Source organism: Meleagris gallopavo, chromosome 23 (genome assembly GCF_905368555.1).
Source record: "Meleagris gallopavo chromosome 23, MGAL_WU_HG_1.1, whole genome shotgun sequence".
Classification (NCBI taxonomy): Eukaryota; Metazoa; Chordata; class Aves; order Galliformes; family Phasianidae; genus Meleagris; species Meleagris gallopavo.
Genome location: NC_139426.1, coordinates 3,838,198 through 3,860,066, shown reverse-complemented (window position 1 = coordinate 3,860,066; position 21,869 = coordinate 3,838,198). Strand labels below are relative to the sequence as shown.

General features: G+C 46.0%; 1 protein-coding gene across 6 annotated transcripts in view; it reads left to right on the top strand.

Annotated features, from left to right (window-relative positions):
• Positions 1–21,869, top strand: part of CASZ1 (castor zinc finger 1) — a 152,105-nt gene that overhangs the window by 122,026 nt on the left and 8,210 nt on the right. For 5 of the 6 annotated variants that reach the window (XM_085242336.1, XM_085242333.1, XM_085242335.1 and 2 more), the window contains 12 exons: positions 567–739; positions 1,481–2,349; positions 3,694–3,835; positions 5,109–5,172; positions 7,661–7,821; positions 10,964–11,086; positions 12,748–13,083; positions 14,201–14,399; positions 14,918–15,089; positions 17,953–18,101; positions 19,600–19,834; positions 21,228–21,521. In XM_085242336.1, the coding sequence (XP_085098462.1) occupies positions 567–739; positions 1,481–2,349; positions 3,694–3,835; positions 5,109–5,172; positions 7,661–7,821; positions 10,964–11,086; positions 12,748–13,083; positions 14,201–14,399; positions 14,918–15,089; positions 17,953–18,101; positions 19,600–19,834; positions 21,228–21,521 (2,917 nt within the window). The remainder of the gene's footprint in view (positions 1–566; positions 740–1,480; positions 2,350–3,693; positions 3,836–5,108; positions 5,173–7,660; positions 7,822–10,963; positions 11,087–12,747; positions 13,084–14,200; positions 14,400–14,917; positions 15,090–17,952; positions 18,102–19,599; positions 19,835–21,227; positions 21,522–21,869) is intronic. The other variant, XM_085242337.1, reaches the window with a different exon arrangement.

The following is a 21,869-nucleotide window of genomic DNA, read 5'->3' as shown; positions in this document are numbered from 1 at the left end:
GTCTTGAACAGGCAGCAGGGAAAAGCGCCACCAGTTTGCTAAATCAGCTGAACGTAGGGTTTGTGCTTTGCTCAAATGAAACCCTTGTGTTGCAAGCTCAAAAGATTGGCCTCATGTTGCACCACTCTGCCTTTTTCCGAGAAAGAAAGGAGGGAAATAACTCATTCCCAGGCGATTTCAGTTTCTTCTAATAGATGCAAGTCCTACTCCATCCCATGTCGCCCCAAGATGACAAAAAGTAATGGTATCTGTCAGTCTTCTGAACAGTGGGAACCCTGCTTGCCTTCTCCCCAAACAGTCACAGTTATTTGTAGCTGGGCTTCTATCCCTTTGCATCCTCCTCTTTTTTTCTGTTTTGTACCCTGGGAGTTCTGTTTTTGTTCATGACAATGTTTCAGTCTTTAGATGGGGAATTAAACTGATGACTTAATGCTCTAGGAGAAATGCCCAAATGGAACTGTTAAATGTACGTGTGGTGCTCATCTGTTTATTATTGCTGATGTTAATAAGATCATGGTGGGACGTTAAAACACTGTGCTGACGACTGCCTGTTTTGCTTGGGGTAGGTGGGCTGTAACAAGGTCTATACGAGCACCTCTGACGTGATGACCCATGAGAATTTTCACAAGAAGAACACACAGCTCATCAACGACGGGTTTCAGCGGTTCCGCGCCACGGAGGACTGTGGTACTGTGGAATGCCAGTTCTACGGGCAGAAAACCACTCATTTTCACTGCAGGTGAGATAGCTGGGAACAGCAGGGATCCTGCCTCTGAGATGGAGGCAGATGGATGTTTGCCTCCTGCCAAGTCAGGAATTCAGGAGTGTACACAGGGACTCAGTCTTCCCTGGTGTGGCCTTCTCAGTGCTGCTCTTGAGAGGGCTCATGCTCCAGGGCAGATGTGATTGCCAGGATCTTAGCACAGAACACAGGTGGCTTGTCTGTGGTGATGTGAGGAAAGAAAGAAAAGACATCCAGGAATCATTTGGGAAGGAGATCACAGTGCTCAATTCATGCCAGAGTTCAACTCAGGGGGACACTAATACACTGCTAATGGCACTTTCATGCTAGAGTTCTCTCCAGCCAGCTCATCCCTTTCAGAGCCAGATTCTACCTTCTGTACACAAACGCTCTTCTATTGATTTCTCATGTTCTCAGGAAGAGTGGAAAAACGTAGTTGGTACCTTAGTTCTCTTTAGCCGCTGTTTCGGTTGGCACTTGCAGTGGTGGGCGCATCCCCACGTTATGCTGGCTGTTCCTCATAGTGGGGATGGCTGCCAAGCTGTCTCATACAACAGCACTTTTTGCTTGACTTGGTGTTGCAGGTTAACTTACATAAAACTCTTCAGCCCCTTTGTAGCCAGGGCCACTGCCTCATACTGGCTGCCGTCCTTGTCCCAGAGGGTGGCATGTGACAGCAGTTGCACTGTGCTCCTGGCCCACACGGCAACCACTCTCTCCTCCTCGATGCCCTTGCAGGCGACCTGGGTGCACCTTCACCTTCAAGAACAAGTGTGACATTGAGAAGCACAAGAGCTACCACATCAAAGATGATGCCTATGCCAAGGATGGCTTCAAGAAGTTCTACAAGTATGAGGAATGCAAGTATGAGGGCTGTGTCTACAGCAAGGCCACCAACCACTTTCACTGCATAAGGGCAGGCTGTGGCTTCACCTTTACCTCCACCAGCCAGATGACCTCCCACAAACGCAAGCATGAGCGCCGGCACATCCGCAGCTCGGGAGTGCTGGGCCTGCCTGCCTCTCTCCTGGGACCCAAGGATAATGAGCAAGAGGAGTCCAGTAATGATGACCTTATTGACTTCTCTGCAATGAGCTCAAAGAACTCCAGCCTGAGTGCCTCTCCCACCAGTCAGCAGTCTTCCGTTTCTCTCATAGTCCCAGCTGCACCCTCCTCTGCTGCTGAGCTTGCTTCCTCACAGGTCAGCAAGCCTGCCAACAGCATGACACCAGCCACCAAGATCTCCGGCCTGCTCTCCCAGGCTCTTCCCAGCAATATTCCCTTGGCTCTGGCACTCTCCAACTCAGCACTTCCTGGAGCGGCTGGATCCTTCTTCCCCATCATCCCCAGCCGAGTCTCCACACCACTTCCTGCCAGCTCCGCTAACCTGATGACTGCTGGTTCATCTGGCACCAATCCAACATCATCTGCTCCCACAGATTCCTCATCCCAGGCCATCTCAGGATCTGGTGAGCCTTCAGCTACTTCTTCTCCAGCTCCAGTAGCATCCATAATGGAAAGGATCTCTGCTAGCAAGGGGTTAATCTCCCCGATGATGGCCAGGCTGGCAGCGGCTGCACTCAAGCCCTCTGTGGCACTTGAAGCAGGTGAGTTGCCATCATCAGTTGTCCTAGCAGTGGGAGGAACAAGCGTGCCTGATGATCCGGAGAGGAGAGAATGAGGGGCCCCCTGGGAGTGGGAAGGGAGTAATAAAGGAGCAGCTCTGGGAGAAGAAATTTTGTCGTGTCCAGATGACCCTTGAATGGCAGCTAACCCTTGGAGGAAGGGAACCCTCAAAGGCAATCTTGGCATGGTTTCCTGTGGAGCCTGGCTATCTGCATGGCCGAGTGAACGGGGCGTGCTGCCCCTTAGGCCTAGGTGGCTGGAGGGCTCCCAGCAGAGCACCAGGTGCCCCCCATGGCCTCCTGCTGATTACAATCAGCAGTGTGGGTTTGGGGGGGTCCGCCTGGCAGCACCCAGCATGGCGCTGCCCCCTGGGCCTGAGCTGGGCTCTGTCAGCACCGCTCCTGAGCATGGGATGAGGCACTCTGCTGAAAGGGGAGGGGATCTGCGCCATGCTTTTGAAATTATTTGAAAAATTGTTTCCTAAAGCAGAGAAAGGTCATTGAGGGAACTATTTTCCTTTATTTTTTAATAAAATGCCACTTGCTGGCTGAGAAGCAGCTTGCCGTCAGCTGTACTGCCGGAGGGCAAATTAATATTTTAGTCACTTGGGGATTGTGGAAGAAAGCTCCGCAGACATGTTCCTGTCAGCAACTTTTTTTCCCTCCTTTTTTCTTTGCTCTTCTTAATTTTTTTCCCTTTAATTTGTTCTCCAGTTCTTCCTCCTTTCTTTTAATCTGGATGTCCATGCCACAGGCATGGCACCGTGCCCCCCAGTCCCCCAGCTGTGGGTCGGGCCGTGCCCAGTGGCTGCCGCCCCGCTCGCCCGCCGGGCAGATGCTCCTGCTGGGAGGCACGATGGCGCCCGGCCGTCGCTACGGCAACGCTGGGACTGGGGCCGGGGCCGGGGCCTGGCCAGCAGTCGAAAGCTGCCACATTGCTTCAGCATTAACGGAGTCTTTAATAAACGCTTAAGAGGCAGCCCCGCAAATTAGTTATGACAGTTTGTGCAGAGAATCAGGTCTCCCCCACGCTCCTTCCGCCCTTCTCCTTTAAAGGGCCCATAGCCTGGACAACTTTGACATAATTTTGCAATAATTATCACTTGAAGAATTTCCACACTGGAGTGGACGTCAGAACCTATCATGTCAGCTCGGCAATAAACGCTGACCAGCAATCCCGGCACTTCCCTCCCCCCACTCTTTTTTCTGTGCTTTTTCCATTTGTGCAGTTCTGATAGTGATCCAACTTTTTTATTTGCTGCCCATCTCAGGCCTACTTCTTCCATTTCCACTTTTCCCTTCAATCTCGGTGTCTCTCTCGAGCAGGGAATGGACAAGCAGCAGCTCCCGGGCGGTTCAACCCAGTCCAGGTGAAGCAAGAGCCGGCGGAGGCCATGGGATCATCCTCTGCCGGTGGGCAGGAGTCCTTGCAGGAGCACAGCTTGGACCTGAGTGTCAAGGACCACGGGTGAGTGACATGCAGAGGCAGCGCACTTAGTTCTGTGTAGCACCGAGCTCTGAGAAGTTGCTGTACCTGTAACCCAAGGGGACACAACGCTTTGCAGTGGTCAGGCTGCACAGCAGCTTGGTTAGACACCCAACCCGGGGGCAGGGAGGCTCTCTATGCTGCCCTTTAGGTTTGTGTTCCCACCTGGTTCTTGGGGCTCATGAACGCTCCATGATAAGAGCTTCACCTCCTGTGCTCCTCTCAGAAAAACCACTGACAAAGCTGTTCTTTTACTTACTGAGATCTGCATGCCAGTGGGCTGAAGGCTGCTCCTGCACCACACGTTGCAGGAACTTCTGCATCAGTGCATCAGGGCAGTGAATTGAGTCTGCAAGGACAACTGGCCCAATTGGATACACAGAACAATTGGTGAACTGTGCTAACCCACAGTTGTGTGTTTTGCCTCTCAAAGACTCAGTTTCACTTGTCCAAAACCTCAGAATAGGAGAGGTTGGGGATCACCCTGTGTTGGCACAGGGCCTGCAGGGAAGTGGCAGTCACCATCCCTAGAGGTGTTCAAGAACTGGAGATGTGGCACTGTAGGACAGGGTTAGTGGGCTTGGTGGGGATGGGTTCACTGTTGGACTCGGTGATCCCAGTGGTCTTTTCCAACCTTAATGGTTCTGTGATTCTAAAACTGCAGTGGAATTGATACTGGGGATAACCAGGCCTGCTCCACTTTGATCCTTGATGTGTTCCTTCCCCTACTGTACTTAAGCAAGCCTCAAATAAGGACCCTAGCAATTGCAGTCATCTGCAACTACTCCTGGCTTCTCATCAAATGCTAGAATTGCCTTTCTGCATGTGCAGCTGTGGCTGTAAGATGTGGGGCCTTCCTTGTTCTGCTGTTGCAGAGAGGCTGTGCCTCTGGCAGTATGAGTCCTTGGTCAGCAGCCCCCCTAGTTCTGCAGCACATCTGTGGAAGTTCTGTCAGGACAAAGGAGTGAAAAGGCTGTGAGTTAGCTGATAAAAAAGGTGATGGTGTGGGAACTGGGGGAAGAGGTCTGGGTTGTTTAGTAGGTGAAAGAGTAATTCAGTAAACTTGGAACCTCTGTGTCTCCATCTTGGCTATCACGAGGAAGAGTTTGGCCTGCCCAAGGGAGGGAGGGCATCATTCTCTTCCTCTGGATGCAGCAGGTGAGGAGTGAGGCAGCTTGAAGGGAGAAGGATTGATCTCAGTGCTCACAGTCTCTGTGCACATCTTAACTAAACCCTGTTGGTTTGTGTGTTCCAGTAATGAATCAAATGGCCACACAGTCTCGGCAAATTCATCTCTTTTATCCTCGCTTATGAATAAGGTAAGAGCCATCCATCAAACGCCTTTCATTCCCCCCACCAAGAGAAATTAAAGCTGCGATGGCGGGGAGGGAGGGGGGAAGAGATGCGTTTGTTTTTTAATGTTTTGCCTCTAATAAGATGAGTTTGTACCATTTAAATTTTGAGACCATTTTTCATCGGGTATAATTTCAGAGCCACTGCTTACGAATTAATTTAATGAACTGGCTGAAGAAATATATTGCAGCCTCTGACACCTTTTTTTTCATCCTTTCTAGATGGAGGAGGGCTCTGAAAGATTTTTTTTTCCCATTTTTATTCCCAGAACCTGGCAACTTCTCTCGCTCTCTTTTTATAGTTACTCTTTTTTTTTTTTTTTTTAATTTTTATTTTTTTAACTTGAAAACATTTTCTTTCACTGGGGGAGGAGAGAATCATTTGTTTTTATGGAAGAGAAGAAGAAAAAAATTATAAGTTTTGAGCTGGAATCATCAATTGCTGCCTTTCTGGTGTGAATAATGGTGTCCAGCAGAGCCCACTTTACCATGTTCTAGAATATTTATTTTAAATAATGCAGTTTCTTTTTCCTTACTTTTTCCTTAAATTATACATCATCTCAAATATATATTTCCCTTTCACATGATAAATTTTACTGTACAAAGATGAATTTTCCTGTTGTATACAACTGCATTAGAGATCAGGGCCGCCTTTGAGCCTTGCCTTAATATTCCACTGTGATAGGTTTTACAGGCATAGCAATTGCCATCCCCTTGGCTCTGGGCACTGCATGCATCGAGGCCATATAACCCTCAGGAGAGGGCAGAGTGACTTTGGTAGCCTCAGCTCCTTTCTCTCTTATTTCATCACACATTTTCCCATGTTGTTTACACCACTTTCCTTCACCACTGGTTTTGTTACGTTGGATTTCTGGTGGTACCTTTTAAACTTAATTTCCTTTCTGTGTGCTGTCCTTCTAGTGATTCCAAATATGCAGTTCTTTCTCTAGTGAATACATGTATTTAGTACATCTGCAGCTGGGGATCCTGAGCGAAGGAAGGTATCTTCCAGAAGATATTTCACTTGAAATTCTGTGTTTAGAAATAAGCATTTGTTTGTGTCGTAGCCCTGCACGGAGGTATGGCACAAAGGTTTGCAGCACAACATGAGGATTATTTATGTTGTGCAGAATAAGTGCAGCATAAGTGTAGAACACAGTTCTTCAGGTTTGTTTTTTTTTTTTTGAAGGTGGGAATAGGATTAAAAGATGACATAAAGCAGCCACCGGTCAGAAGGAGCCCATTCCAAGGCTGAGGATTGCAGACCTAAGCTCTGTATGCTCAGGAATGCACCGTTTGGTAGAGGAAACCTTGCTTAATTGTCTAGGAAAAAAAAACAACAACAAAAAAAACCTTTACAGAAATTGAATGGCCAGCACCAAGGAAAAAAAGACAAGCTGAATACCTGCCTTCAGCCATAAAAAGCTGCAGTCTGCACAGAGCAGCAGGGGCTTTACCTTCAGGGGGCATTAAGGAGCCTCAAGCAGCCAGGGTTCCTGTAGCGTGCTGCAGTTTATTTAGGGGGGCTGTCAGGCTTAATTAACTGATATTTATAAAGGGCTTTGAGATCCTGAAGTGGGTGGAGTTCATAGTGCAAGTATTAGGCCTAATCCTGGATTTTATTCACACTGTGAATTTCAGTGTTGTTACTGGAGGTAATTGAGAGAGCAGCAAAGCAGGACCTGGCCTGGGGAACCGTGCATTCGTTAGGAAAGAACATTTTCTCTCCAGCACTCTGGAGTAAATGTCCTCTTTTCATCCCACACCTCCAAGGCTTCTCAGTGCAGAATCTGTTTCAAGCCTTCCACGCAGGGTTATGGGTCTGTGTCCTGTGCTGTGAATGAGGTACACTGAGCACAGAGAGTGAAACAAGTTCTTCAGTGAAATCAGTAAGAATTTGCTGAGGACTTTTATGGCCCAGAATTTTTTTCACAATTGAGATTTTCTAAAAATTTTTTATTTTCTTCCACATAAATTCTTGATGATCCCTTTCAATAAAGAGACATCCTTGCAGCTAGGGTGAGATGATTCTGGATGAACGAGAGCCTATCATTTCTACCACTGGCTCTGCACCCAGAGCCCAGCATTCTGTAGGAGCTGTGTTGGGTAATTACTGATTCAGACTGCACCAGCATCTGTGCACCTTTTCCATACTCAAACAGGGCCTGTCTCCCTTCACCTCAGTTCCTCAGTGTGTGGCACAGATGCTTCATTTCTTCACACAGGAGACATGAATACCAGATGGGAGCCATGTACTTTGTGACAGTTGGGGGGAGGATGCCCGAGAGTGAAGTGTTATTAAGCTGTGCTGATGAAATTGGGGCAGCCTGCACAGACTTCTTGTCTTCTCTCTTTGAAGGCACAGCTTTCCATAGGACTGTCCCAGAACTGTCCAAACCAGCAGTGTCCACAGCTGCAAGCTGGGTTTGATGCAGTGTGTGTGTTCTCATTCCAGATGTCCAAGACCAGTGCCAGCCTTGGCAACCTGCTGAACATTAAGACAGAAGGAGATGGCAGCCAGGCTGGGGCTGGGGAGCCAACGCAATACTTGGGCAAGGCAGTGAAGGCGCTTGTCCAGGAGAAGCTCTCTGAGCCATGGAAGATGTACCTGCGCCGGTAAGGAGGGCGTGGGAGTGGTAACAGAGGAAAGGGAAATGATGTCCTTTGAAAGGTGTCTGGCTCATTAGTCCAAATTTGAATGCTGAGTTCTCAGACCTTCACTTAGCACTGTTTGCCACAGCACCTCCTTAGCTCCTCATCACTTTCCAGTCTGCAAGAGCTGGGCACCAACTGTAGTTTGCTTATACCTCCAGATCACTGTTACACCCCATTTAGTTGTTAGGCATGGAGTATATAAGCCTTAAAATGCTGTGGAATTCCATCTGATTGTAGGAGTGGGGCAAAACAGGGAGTCCAAGGAGGTATGGGAACTGCATGGTTTCTGCTGTTTTTCTTGCAGACAATAAGGCTTGAAAGGAAAATGGAACAGATACAAAACTCACCCACACACGGACACAGGCACATACATGCCCAGACAGACACACGCTTTGAGCATACACAGATACACCCAGGCAGACACATATCTGTTGGTGCTCTGACACAGATAGTTGCCTACAAATGCCTGTGGACACTTTGAAAATCACAGACTTTGATGGAAAAGACTAGAAGGTCCTCTAGTCCATCTGCCCCTGGCCAATGTGAGATCTTTCCCCGCAGTCCACTTGTAGACATTTTGTCCAGCCTAGTTTTAATTATGCCAAGCTGTTCTCTTGTTTCTGGGAGCATTATTCTACCATGTAATGCATTTGTCTGTCAGGATCTTTCTTCATGGTGTGCTGCCTGAATTTCCCTTTCCATGATTTTATTGCAGTTCTAGTTATATCCCCTTGAACTACAGCAGATAATTCTTTTCCACAATTGGAGTTCACCCCCTTCAGATAGTCACAGACTTTTAGCATATCATTTAATGAAGCTTTTACTTCCTTTAATCTGACTTTGTAAATTAGTCCCTTCAGCTTGCTGATCATGTTGTTGCTGTTGTCATCGTTCTGGCTGTTCCCACAGAGGGCGCAGAATTGGGCTGCCACTCCTGTATCACTACAACAGACATGTAACAAGCTTCCTGCCCCATACATGCAGCTCAAAATTGTGCTGCCTTGTTTGCATCTATATTTCATTACGTATGTGTATCATGCTTATCACCAACTGCTAAACATGACTGTTGGTAAGGTTGTTCTTATGAGTCCTCTATGTATAAAAACACTCTCCTCACCCCCCAGATGTATTAGCTGTTTTCTCCAAATATGACTGTCAGATTGGAACCTTCCCCCATGTCTTGCAAGGCCTCTCTGTTATTTCTCTCCTCCAGCACTGGTGTTGCCAACTCCTCCCAGTTTAGTATCTTCTGTGAATTTCATTAGCACACTATTTACTCCTTCTCCTAGATTGCTAATGAAGATGTTAAATAAGCTCAGACCTAGCCAAAGTCATCCTTGCAGCATTCACAAGATGCCTCCTCCCAGCTCGATACAGAGCTGTTTGTCATAAGCTTTTCTTTACGGTCCTTCAGCCAGTTCTCAATCCATGTGGTAGCTTTCCCATCCAAGCCAACTTGAATTAATTCTAAGCATATGCAAGACTGTATCAAAACGCTTTACTAAAATCCAAATATATTGCATCCCTTCATCCACTAATTTTGTAATTCTATCAAAAAAAGCAATTAAATTTGTCTAGTAAGATTTATTCTTTACAATCCCGATGCTGTTTATTGCTCGTTGTTCCTTTATCCTCTAGATGTTTAATGATTTTCTCCTCCCTCTTAATATTTGTTCCATTACTTTACTGGAAGGAGAAGTTAAGACTAGAGGTATGATAATTGCCAAAGATCACTTGCCTTTTTCTCTTTTCAAAGAATCAGTGCCTAGATTTTTTTTTTTTTTTCCCAGTTTTCTAGTATCTCCCTCTTCTCTATGGCTTAAAAAATAACAAATAGTAATGCAGTCAGTTTGTGAGTTAATTTCCATTGCGCTTCAGGACATGCATCACCCAGACTGGCTGATTTGTACATATTTATATTTTCCAACCAGTCTCTTTATCTGCTCTTCTAGGAGGTCTTCATTTCAGCCCTAATTGTCTGTCTTGTCTTTAGTTTCCTTGTCCAAAGCATATTTTATAAGGCGGCTGCTTTCGACTCATCACCTCCCTGGCATATTTATCAGGCTTTTTTTCTAAGTACAAAACCTCTCGACCTTGATAAAAGAAGCCCTTTAGCTTGCAGTAACTTGGTTTCTTATCTCTTCTCTTATCATACCTTTACTTTCCGCCATCTTCTCCCTGCGAGCCTTAACTGACTGCATATGTTCTACATCCACTGGCCTTTTCATCTCCAGTACATGATTTTTTATTTTTATTTTTTTCTTCTTTCTCTACCTTCAGATTGTTAGGAGGTTCCCCCTGGGACCATGCAGGCTGCTGTTTGTTTCTTGCTTTCCTGCTCATCAGAGCAATTGTAGTCTGTTGTACCTTAATTATGCAAGATTCCCCTGTTAAGTTTCAGATCCTTCCTGCCAGCATTTTTCACTTGATTTCTCCATTCTGAAGTTTCCTGAAATCACATGTACTATGCTGCTGCCATTAAGTTTGGAGAATCTCAGCAGTGGATGAGCAGTGAAACCGTTCTTGCTTGTTTTTCTCCTCTTGACCAGTTCCTCTGAGATGGCTTTAGATGATGTACTTTAGATGTGTACTTAGGGACTGTACGATTCTCTCGGCATATTAGGCTGTAATTGCTGTATAGGTGATGCTTTGTTTCTCCTGTTTCTCCCATCCATGTGATAGCCTGTTGTTGCCAGTGTGCATGGGTGGGAGTGTTCTGGACCTAGATTCCCTTGTTCGATTCTCTTTGCTACTCCCAGTAAATTCAGGCAGATTTACTAATCTTTGATCTTCCCCCAGAGCTCTGACTTTTGTACACAGAAGCTCAAGAACACTGATGGTTTTTCATCTTTTTATCAGATTTGTTCTGTATTTCGCTTCTACTAAAAGTGAATGCGAGTTCCTCAGTCAAAAGCAATTGAGGAAAAGTTCTCTGTGTTCACATCTGTGTAACCAGCCACGATCCAACAGCAGTGCCAGTCTGTGCAGCAGGGACAGTGACATGAGAAAATAGGATGCTATTAGAGTTGAGAAACAAAAAATGTTTCTTCCACGTCTGTTGCTGGGGCCTTCTGTAAGATGCCTGTTTGTTTGCTTTGGCCAGGTTTGGTACCAAGGATTTCTGCGATGCGCAGTGCGACTTTCTGCATAAGGTGCACTTCCACTGTGTCGTGGAGGAATGCGGTGCCCTCTTCAGCACTTTGGATGGAGCCATCAAGCATGCCAAGTGAGTAGGAGAGCTCTGGCTTTGGGAAACCACACAGTGCAGGAGGAGAGGCCTCACTGAGGAACTCACCTCAGAGCAGTCCTACAGCAGCCATTTGGGCATCCCCTCATTCCCTGTGTAAATGTGTTCAGCTAATGTTTCTGCAGAACACCTCTTTGTTTCACAATAAATGTGCTCTGTTTGTGTAGTGGAAATGCTAAGTCATGGGTTGCACCAGTGATTGAGCACCTGGTGGGAAGGCAGGGCTGACCCAAGGGAGCTCAGGTGCACGCAAATGCACTGAGTGACCAGAAGGGCTGGAGCCAGGATCCACCCCTTCCCAGCCCTCGTTTTAAGGGCTGGCAGTGGAGGTGAGGGTATCTCACTGGAGATCCCTGCCTGCCTGAGGCCTTCTAAAGGTAAGCAAATTTTCTTCCTTTGTTTCTGCATCCACAGCTGCAGCATTATGGGCTTGTCCTCATTTGCTGAAGCCTCGGACTTTGCCACCTCACTATTATTGATGTACTTTCACAGTGTAGTATTACAGTTTGTGACTGACATCTTGTGCAGCACTGGCAAGGTAGAGAATTGGGCATTTGTGTTTTTCTGTAGCCTACTTGATGGTATGTTCAAGGAGACCCATATTTCTCAGCATACAAGTACACCAGATGCAAAGAAAGTACAGAATGTAAGAGGGGAAAGGAGCCTGTAAGCCCCAACTGTTGTGGCTGGATGCAGACGTGTTGTAGAGCGGACAGCTTCCCTTCACTGCAGTGTGGAAAGCATTTTATTTTTCTTGTCATGACAAATCTTTTTTTAACAAGCCTTCCCTAGCCCTTTATTCATGTGGTTTTAAGATGTTGGCATCATACCGGTAAGGCTCTTGAAAGGAACCAAAGTGTCCAGCTCGACAGCAACCTCCTGCTCTCCTTGCATTATTCTGTATTGCAAACTCTTGAATAATTTTGGAAAGCAGCAGACAGCCCAGGCTTTGGTAGCCAGAACTAGGTGTCATGGCCTGTCTTGTAACAGCAGCTGTGCAGCATGCTCAGCTCCAAGTGACTCTTGTGTGAAGAATGAAGATGAGATATGCTCCCATTGTCACAGTGAGGGAACTATCAGAGGAAGGCTGGGATGCTGCAAATTTTCTCTGTACAGGACATAATCTGTAGTTTAATCCCATGGCACGTTCCTTTTAAAGGCAAAGGAAGATTAGCCTGAGCAAAGAGTGAGTGTGGCCTTTGGCAGCTGGCCGCATGACTGCGTCTGATGAGGTTTGGAGGGAAGGGGATGTGGTGAAGTTTAGGGTAGGAGGATCTGTCAGCACAGTTGGTCTCTGGAGTTGGATGTTTCCCTGTGGTTCACTACTACAAATGACTGGCTTCTCACCAGCTGTGGGAAGCGACCCTTAGTTGTACTGATCTTGCTGGCTGCAGCCATTCTTGCGCTGCTCTGATTTTTAACACAGTATTAGACCTTTCTTACTGCACCCCACCTAATGAATTCCCTTCTCCTCACGGATCTTCTCAGAAGGCCCTACAACTGTCCACAAAATGGGCAGAGTCCCTTTTAAGGTTTCACTCAGCTAGTTTGCTTATAGACTGCAGCCGTGTTTTGTTGATGTTTAATTGTGTTATATGCAGTGCTTGATGTTATGTCCAAATTACACTGTCTCTTTGCAGTTTTCACTTCCGAACCGAGGGTGGGGCTGTGAAAAGTAACTCTGAGTCTCCCTTCTCAACTGCTACTGACAGTAAGGCTTCACTGGGCCCTTCGTCACCATCTGCTACATCTGCCACCATGGCGAGTGCTCCAGCCCTCGACGTGCCCACCCCAAGCCCAGCAACTGTACCCTCTGCCCCCACACTGCTAGCTTGGAAGCAGCTGGCTTCAACCATACCCCAAATGCCTCAGATTCCAGCATCAGTGCCTAACCTGGCAACCTCACCCTTGGCTACGACTTCCCTGGAGAACGCCAAGCCTCAGGTCAAACCCGGATTTCTCCAGTTCCAGGAGAAGTAAGTTGTTGGAGTTGCTGCTTGCATCCCTGTGTCCTCTCCAATTTTGCAGTCCCCTCTTTACCACTCCTTGGAGTTGTATTCTACTTCTGTATTCACCCACTGAGATGCCTTCTGTCCAGCAGACACACTAGGCTTTATCTTGAAGAAAACTTGCTTCTATAAGCTCTAGAACATAGCCTCAGCTGTGCTAGTGGGGGAAAAAAAATACAGCAGGATTTTCCAGTACATCTGGGAGCACTTTTAGATAAGAGTTCAGAGGAGAAATAAACTTTCTGAACGTATCACTGGAGCCTCTTTTTTTTTTTTTTTATACCTCATGGAAGGTAAACAGAAATAAATGCTCTTTGCCATATTTCTGATGCTAAAGGCAACAGAGGGAGCGTAGCATCTTAACAGCTGTAAGGTAACTAAGAGTACGGTGCTGTGATGATGGTTCTGTTCCTGGTATACAGATGGGCAGAAGTTAGGTGGTTTACAGAAGGCCTCAGGAGTCTACAGTCAGGTTGGGCATTGCAACTTAGTTGTTGAGGCTGATGGACTATCACACTCCGGGCCATGCACTGACAGTCATCTGTCTGCTTTCAAAGAAGTGTATTAATTATTTTTCATCTCTCTGAGTAAGTAACATTGGATACAGTGCTCAGGATCCAAGAGATCAGTGTTCAGCTACCTCCTATCTGACCTCTGTGTGCACAGTTCAAAAGCAGGGGGGATTCAGGAGCCAAAATCACTTTGGTGTTTAACAAGACTGCAGATTTTTTCTAACTAGGGCAAGACCTGGCATTTACCATTGTGATTACAAGGTGTCTGAATTACCACTGAGGATTGGATCTTGAAAGAAAGCTTTAAATTAGAATCGTGGCCCTTAGAAACTACAGATCCCACTATGCATTGCTGTATTTTAATAATCTTAATTAAGAAAGTGCATGAAGTTGTTAGAGTTGCAGTAGTATTGCCAGCATCAATTTTATTAAAAAGAAAGGAGGCTATGGGAAATCTGTAGGCCATGTTTGGAACAGAGACTTCAGCTGGGCTCCCCTTGAATTAAATGTTGGCAAAGAAACAAATGTGTGAAATGAGTGAAGGTGATGATTGGGTTTTGGATGTATTCCAGTGATCCCTGCCTGGCAACGGACTGCAAGTATGCCAATAAATTCCACTTCCACTGTCTCTTTGGGAACTGCAAGTATGTGTGCAAAACCTCTGGCAAAGCAGAATCCCACTGCCTGGACCACATCAACCCCAACAACAATTTGGTGAATGTGCGAGACCAGTTTGCTTACTATTCTCTGCAGTGTCTCTGTCCAAACCAGGTAAGAGTAATTCAAAGAGTCCCTTCCTGAGGATGTGTGCAGGAGGAGTGTGGGCAGGAACAAGTAGGCAGTGCAGTAGGAACTGAAGCCAAGGGTTTCATTCCTGGTCTGACAGATCCGTGGAAGAAAGATCTTAATTACTTGATCTACTGTTGGGTTTCAACTGAACAAGAAATCCCACTGCTTTTTATGTGTGACTTGGGTGGGCAAGGTAGCTCAGATGAGCTCAGAGATGCAGGATGAAATAAAGTGAAATTCTCTGACTACTGGGGAAACACACAAGAGTAAGTAATGGAATCTTGGCTGGGATTTGGGATATTTCAGGGTAGAACAGTGCAGTGCAGAATACATGACAGGGAACAAGTTTGCCTTGTGGCTCATGGAAAATAAAGTGGACGTAATCCAGAGTATCAGCTCATACCTCTCTTCTCTCAGAGGGACAGCATTAGCAGCAGGCAAACGAGAGTGCATTTGTTTGATGTATGCTTTAAGCAATCCACCTTTTTGCTCTCCTCCAGCACTGTGAATTCAGGATGCGAGGGCATTACCACTGCCTTCGTCCTGGCTGCTACTTTGTGACTAACATCACCACCAAGCTGCCCTGGCACGTGAAGAAACATGAGAAGGCAGAGAGAAGGGCAGCCAATGGCTTCAAGTATTTCACCAAGCGAGAAGAATGTGGCAGATTAGGTGAGTTGTCTTCTTTCTCCCTCACCCTTTGCATGTCTTTCCTACGCCCAGGGTGAGAATGGAATGAGTTAAACATATGAGTTAGACTAATTAAATTACTAAACGAGAAACAGAATCAACCAGAAATCAGTTCCTGATCTCCCTGTGTTGAGGCATGAGGATTCCTATTTTCTCAAATAGATCAAAGATCTTAAATGACTAGGAGCTGTAGTACAGAGGATTTTATGTACATACACACACACTTGTTTGGAGATACAGGTTCCCCTTTGTTCTTCCTTTTGATTTTAAAGGCCATTTGAAAATATTTATTTTTCTTGTTCTTTGGGGGAAGACTTTGCAGTCTTTGGATCTGCTGCTTGTCTTGGGCAGAGTTGAAGGTTGCTCTTAAGAGTAAAAGCAGCATATGGGAAATGTCTGTTCTGATGAGACTCTCATGCAGAGGTCCTGCTGTATCGACCTCTGGCTGTGGCCGTGCCTGACTCCACGCAACTTCAGATGACTTTTGCTTTTCTGTTGCTGTTGCCAGGGCTGCATACTGAAAGCCAAAGGGTAAATAACCTGAGACAGAAGTATAGAGAAGGACGTGCAGTAAACTGCTCCTTTCTCCTGACCCTGTTCTGCACAGCTGTCTGTGAGCAGCAGAGAGTGAGTGCTGTGCCTTCATTGCAGCCCTGCACCAGCACACAGCCAAAGGAAACCTGCCGTGCACACAGCCTCAGACCACGGCTTGCCCATTTGCCAAAACTATTAGCAGCACTATAGCAGTTATTAAATCTAAGAGCCTCTAGTGTAAAGCTGGTAAAACAAACGTGCAACAGCAGAAAGCAGAACACGTTCCCAGGGAGGTATCCTGGAGCTGAAGCGCAGCACTCTGTGCTGGAGGCAGTCCCTAGGGAAAGCTACAGCACAGCTCCATCCTCACCTCCCAGGACTTGCTCCGTTGCCTTTTGCCTTGCTGTTATCACAAAGCCAATCCTCCTATTGGTCCTGGCTTAAGGCTGAATCATAGTGGGGTTTGGAATAACATGTTTGACGTTCTTGTCCATTCCTCCTGCCTGATGTTGTTTTTTCTTGAGCATTGCAGGGTAACAGCCACAGTAAGCAGAACCAAACAGCAGCAATTTGTACCCAAACGGCAACTTGTTTGTGGTAACTGGGGTAATGAGTGTCAACACTCCAGAGCCAGTACTCACCTAGGTCTCATTTACACATGTCACTGGATTCAGCAGTTGCTGTTATTTACTCAACTTCAGGCGTTTCGGGTGATAGAAGGGGTTAGACAAAGCAGGACAGTGATACATGACACCCAGCCTACACGGCTGCCTTGGTAACAGGCGAGCCTTCACCTGCCCTTTGCTGATACCGTTTCAATCCCACCAGCCCTGTTTGTTCTTCATCCTGAAGAACAGCGACGTGATGGGGAGGACAAACGAGGTGGGGCTGTGGGGGAGTGGAATACCTAAACAAACACCAACTTGGCTTGCACATAAAACGCTGTCTGTGAGCTAAAGATGGGCTGGGTGATTCAGGAGCTGCTTGGCAGGGAGATGGCTGTGCATGTGTCAGCAGTGTTTATTTTGGGGTCGGAGGGGTACACGCATCCACTGGGATGAACATATGCCCATAGCTTGGGCTTGCCATGTGTTAAATGTATGTTTAGCCAGCACTCTGCTATGGCCTACGTAGAGACAGGGAGCATGCTGGATGGGGTAGGTGGATGTGCTTGTGTGGGTGTAGATGAGCATACCAGCATGTAAACGCATGTTTGTTGTGCTGTGCAGCTCTCTGTTGTAGGTTAATTGTGCATACAGCAGGTGCAAAAACACTGGCCTGCTTGAGGGGCTGTGAAAGTTGGTGAACACACACACATTAGATCAGTAGATTAATATGATATGTTTTTGTGTATGTAAGTATAGGTGTATTTGTATATACGTACAGAGAGAGTGAAACCTGTATATGTGTATGTAAGTAAAGGCAGGTGGGTGTAGATAGATGAATACAGCTGGGGCTCTATGCCTGTGTGTGTATCAGGGGATGATGGAGAACAGACACAACCTGACTGTTGATGCTGCAGTAAAAACAGAGCAATAAGCCATTATTTGTCTGCTACAGAATGCAGCTATTCAGGATAGTCTGTTAACAAGACACACAGACTCCCAGCATACACGGCAGTTTCTGCAAGGAGCAGAATGTGTTATAGGTCCTTTCCAACTCGGGGTATTCTATGATTCTGTGCAGTGTGGTATACCACACGCTATATAAATTGTTGTTTAGTGGCTGCCCCTATTACACTGCTAATTTGGAGTGGCAGTAAACACTTCCTAGCTTTTTCTGTCTGACCAGGGAGTGTACACTGTCCTGTCCCGGAGCTGGTGCTTCTAAGAGACTGCTCATCTGTTCAGAGAGCATAGTAAAAGGGAGAAAAAGAACTTTTCCTTTCAAATCTACTTGTGATGTAGTCAGTTGTGTGTGTCAATTGTAAATGTGACAATACAGTCAAATGTCTTGGTTTTATTCCTTTTGGAAAAGAAAATGTAGTGGCTAAGACTGGGGAGTATTGGGCACTACTAAACATAATGGTTACTTTCTCTATAACAAAACAAAGACGGATGGGACTAGTCTGCTGCTGGTCCCCTTCTTAAATGTAACCCTCTTTCTCAGTTGCTGAATAGGCAAAAAAAAAACCAAAAAAAAAAAAAAAAAACCTGCTGTTTTCATTCATGACTCCTGAAGAGCCCCTGACACTCATAATCTCCAATCCAACAGAAATCCATATAACAGCAGTCTTGTCCTGGTCTTCCTTATGGTCTGTCTTCTTCTTGGTACCTTTCATGTACTACATACGTAGGCTCTGTGTCTGCAGGTTGCAAATACAACCAGGTGAACAGCCACTTCCACTGTATTCGAGAAGGCTGCCAGTTCTCCTTCCTGCTGAAGCACCAAATGACATCCCATGCCAGAAAGCACATGAGAAGGATGCTGGGGAAGAATTTTGATCGTGTTCCTACTCAGGTGACTCACTGGTTTTTTTACATTGTAGATCTGACTAGTGGCAGAACCATTGGTTACTTGCTGCAGAACTGCATTAATTCCAAGGCACTCATAGCCAAAGTCTTAAGGATACGTGTCTGTACTGAGGAGCACACCTGGGATGCATGAGTTCACCTAAGCTAGCTTTGGCTGTTTTGACTTCTGTAATATGAGGAGAGATGATAAAGCATAGACATCAAAGCATTACTTAATCTAAACAGCCTTTCCTTGTGAGTAGTACAGAGAAACATTTCAAAGGATAACACTGAAATATTCATATTTACAACTTGCACTCCTTCCCTGCTCTCTTCAGTATACACCAATTGGCTTATTAAAATTGAAGTGCTTAGGATGTGGAAGAATTGAACATGCTGGTTAAAGCAAACATTTCCTGTTGCACATAAAGAATTATTTGCTGCTTCTACCTCAGCTGGGAGGCATACCAGTCTCAACATTTCTCTGCTGACTGGGAGTTATGCAGGGCAGTGCAGTCACTTTTTTCTAACACAGCTGAAAGCAACTGGTTTGTCTGTTGCACAAATAAATTCAAATTGCAGCATTGACCACTTGCTCAGAATGGCAGCAGTCCTGCAACGTCCTCTTTGCTCCTCTTATCCCTGCTTTAACGTCCCCAGACTTAGGAGATGAAACAAGCAAGCTTTATTTAAACCCTTGCGACTGATCTACCCCTTAGGACATTGTCTGGTATGTGTAAAGCAAAAGGTGCCATCTGTAAAAGCAAGATGGGAACCCCCTTTCATTCCACAACATGGGAATGAGAGGTCCTTTAGTTGTCCTTCCCTGTCAGTAAGTTAATTGGTTAATTCCACTAACTGCTGCTACTGAAGTTGTGTATAGCAAAGCTACATGCTATACTGCCACTGCCATTCTGTATTTTTATATCCCAACTCCAGTTTTCTCCATTCCTTAGGGCTTAGTAGGCACTTGTTGATACGTTTGGTTATGCACTGCTTCTGGTTACCTGTCCAGGTGCAACTATCCAGTGGTGATCAGCTCACAGCAGCTGTATGAGCACAGCAGCACACACTGAGGTCACTGGTTTCTGCCTGTGATCCCACTGCTATGTCTCAGCAGGCAGGCACTAAGGCCACTAGTCATACTCCCAGTCCCTAAATGCAGCAGGACCTACCACCATAAGACAGCAGTGCCGAGATTAACGCCTCCTGTTTTTGAATGCATCAGAATCCGTGCACCAGGATATCATTGCCAAGATTAACACTCCCAGCCTCTGAGCACATCACAGTTCACATACCAGGATACATGTGCCAAGTTTAATGTTCTGAGCTCCCAGTGAAGGAAGATGCATGCTGCTAGCCACGGTGCCATGGGTTTCACTCATGAACATGTTCCATTTATTCCTCATGAGCAGTGGCAGAGAGAAATAAACGTGCCGACAGATGGTTTTGGTCTTGGCATCTTGCTTTTGGTGTGAAAGTCCCATCCTGCTTTCTTGCTGCAGGTTATTGGCCACACTCCAAGAAATGAAAATCTCCCCCAGGTTGGCAGCATGGCACCCAGCCCAGCCTCATCAGGAACCCCAGCTTCCTTTCAGGGACCCCCGAGCATGATGGACACTGAAACAGATGAGTACATGGATTACACTGGCTGTAGCCCTGGGGGAATCTCCTCTGAATCTTCTAATATGGACCGCAGCTGCTCCAGCACTCCAGTGGGCAATGAAAGTACATCAGCAGGTAAGACAGAAAGGGGTGAAATGGATAGTCAGTTACCTGCTCTCTTGGGAGATTAACTCATGAAGAGAGAACAAAGGACAACTGCACCTTAAAATATAAACTGCATTTGTTTCATGGTAGTGTCTTATATAACTTAGCTCCCTCCATCATTGGGAGAAGAGATACATCAGAACGTGCACCTCAAGGGTCCATGAACTAACAGTGCATCTTTCTTCTCCCCTGGACAGAGGTTTTTATCCCATGTCTTGAACTGGATCTAGTTGTATAGTTGCTTTAAAAAAAAAAAAAAAAAAAAAAAAAAAAGTGGGGCTCTTTCTGTCTCTGACATTTCCCCAGTTATCATTTGGGGTTTTTTTGTGCAGCATGTGAAGTCAGGCACTTTTTTTTAATAGTGTTGAGGTACAGAAAGGCTGTATAATAGCAAATATTAGATACAGAAGGGGAAAAAAGACTACCCCATCTTTGGAAAGCACCACGTAACAGCAGCTCGCTGAGCTCCCCTTCTTGTGCAGAAACCATTGTGCCACTTTTCAAAGTGTTACACAGAGGAGACCTCCATCATTCTCCTCTTTTTGGAAATAAGTTTCTGCCATTATTTCCTGCTTGCAAGGATAACGAGCAGCCATCTCCTCCTGCCCTGTGTTACATAGTTATCTCTTCAGAAGTCTAGTTTCTCTTACGAATTCTGTTACCATCTAGTGTGGATTCAGGGATCTCTCAGCTGTCCTTCCCAGTGTGAGGTGTGTTCTAGATAGTCTGCCTCCCTGAATTTGCTTTAATCTCACGTACATTCTCCTGCTTTGCATTCCCATAGCACAAATATGAAGGCTATAATATAGCACATCTAACCATGTGTTACCATCATATGAGCACTGCTGCATTGTGACAGTGGATGCGCCATGGCATTAAAGCTCCTCCAAAGAGTTTTGGTGGGACAGTGATTTCTGGCATTCTCTCCAGCACCATCCCAGCAAGTCACTTTTCCTAGGAAAAGGCCCCTCGCTGCTACCCAGGTAGTGAGCAACTGCCCCTGCCCAAAGCTGAGACAGGGCTCATGGTTGTTAGTTGGTACGAGCTGGCACCACAGAAATGTGCAAGGACCAGACAAGCAGGAATTTCTGCTTGAAAGCCTGTGGCTGCTCCTCCATGCCATTAAAGCCACCTCACCTTCTGCAGAGACAACCTTCCTCTTCCTGATGCTGTCAGTTCCTCACCTTCTGTTTCTTCTCTGTTACAGTTCTGTTTCATACATTTGTTAACGTATTTTCCATTTTCATCATACTGCTTCCGCTCTTGGGTTCTCATTTTATTTTTTCTTTTTTTCTTTTTGTTTGTTTCTTGTTTTTGTTTTCCTTTTTTTCTGCTTTTCTTTTTTTCTCTCCACGTTCTCCAGGCTGCCTGGTTCCTTCTACTGCCACTGCTGCTGCCGATGATGCTACCCACAATGCACCACAACCTCAACCTCCACCTCTGCCTCCATCTTTCTCACAAGCCCTGCTTAGGTCTCCCATTCCCACCCTCCCGTATCTTTTCTCTCCATCTTGTCTCTCATACTCTCTGCTCAGTGCCACTCTTGGATCCAGCAGAGGCATTGTCATGCCTGCCGCCAGCACCACTGGGTTTTCGCCCATCATTGCCACTCCAACTCCAGTAAAAAGTGACGTTCCCTTAGTGCAGGATGCAGCAGGTAACACTTTGCTTTCTCTCCTAGTGTCCTTTGCCCATCTCCTTCCCCATTCACCTTGCCCACGTTTTTCTCTGCACCTTTTGAGTCAGTTAAAAAAAAAAAAAGCCTTTGTCACTCTGTGTCTCACTTAACATTATCCAAGGGCCCTTCCGTGCCTGCTCCATTTGTCTGCTGACATGTAACCACAGCTATGAAGGGCAGCCAAAAAGCAGAGCAAATCATTGTGAAAAATTCAGATACCTCAGAATTTTCAAGCCAACTCCAAACTATGAGAGAAATCGAACAATAATCCATAGTAAAAATTCACTTTTCACCTCTTGATAACAGCAGGATGGTCACAAAGCAAAA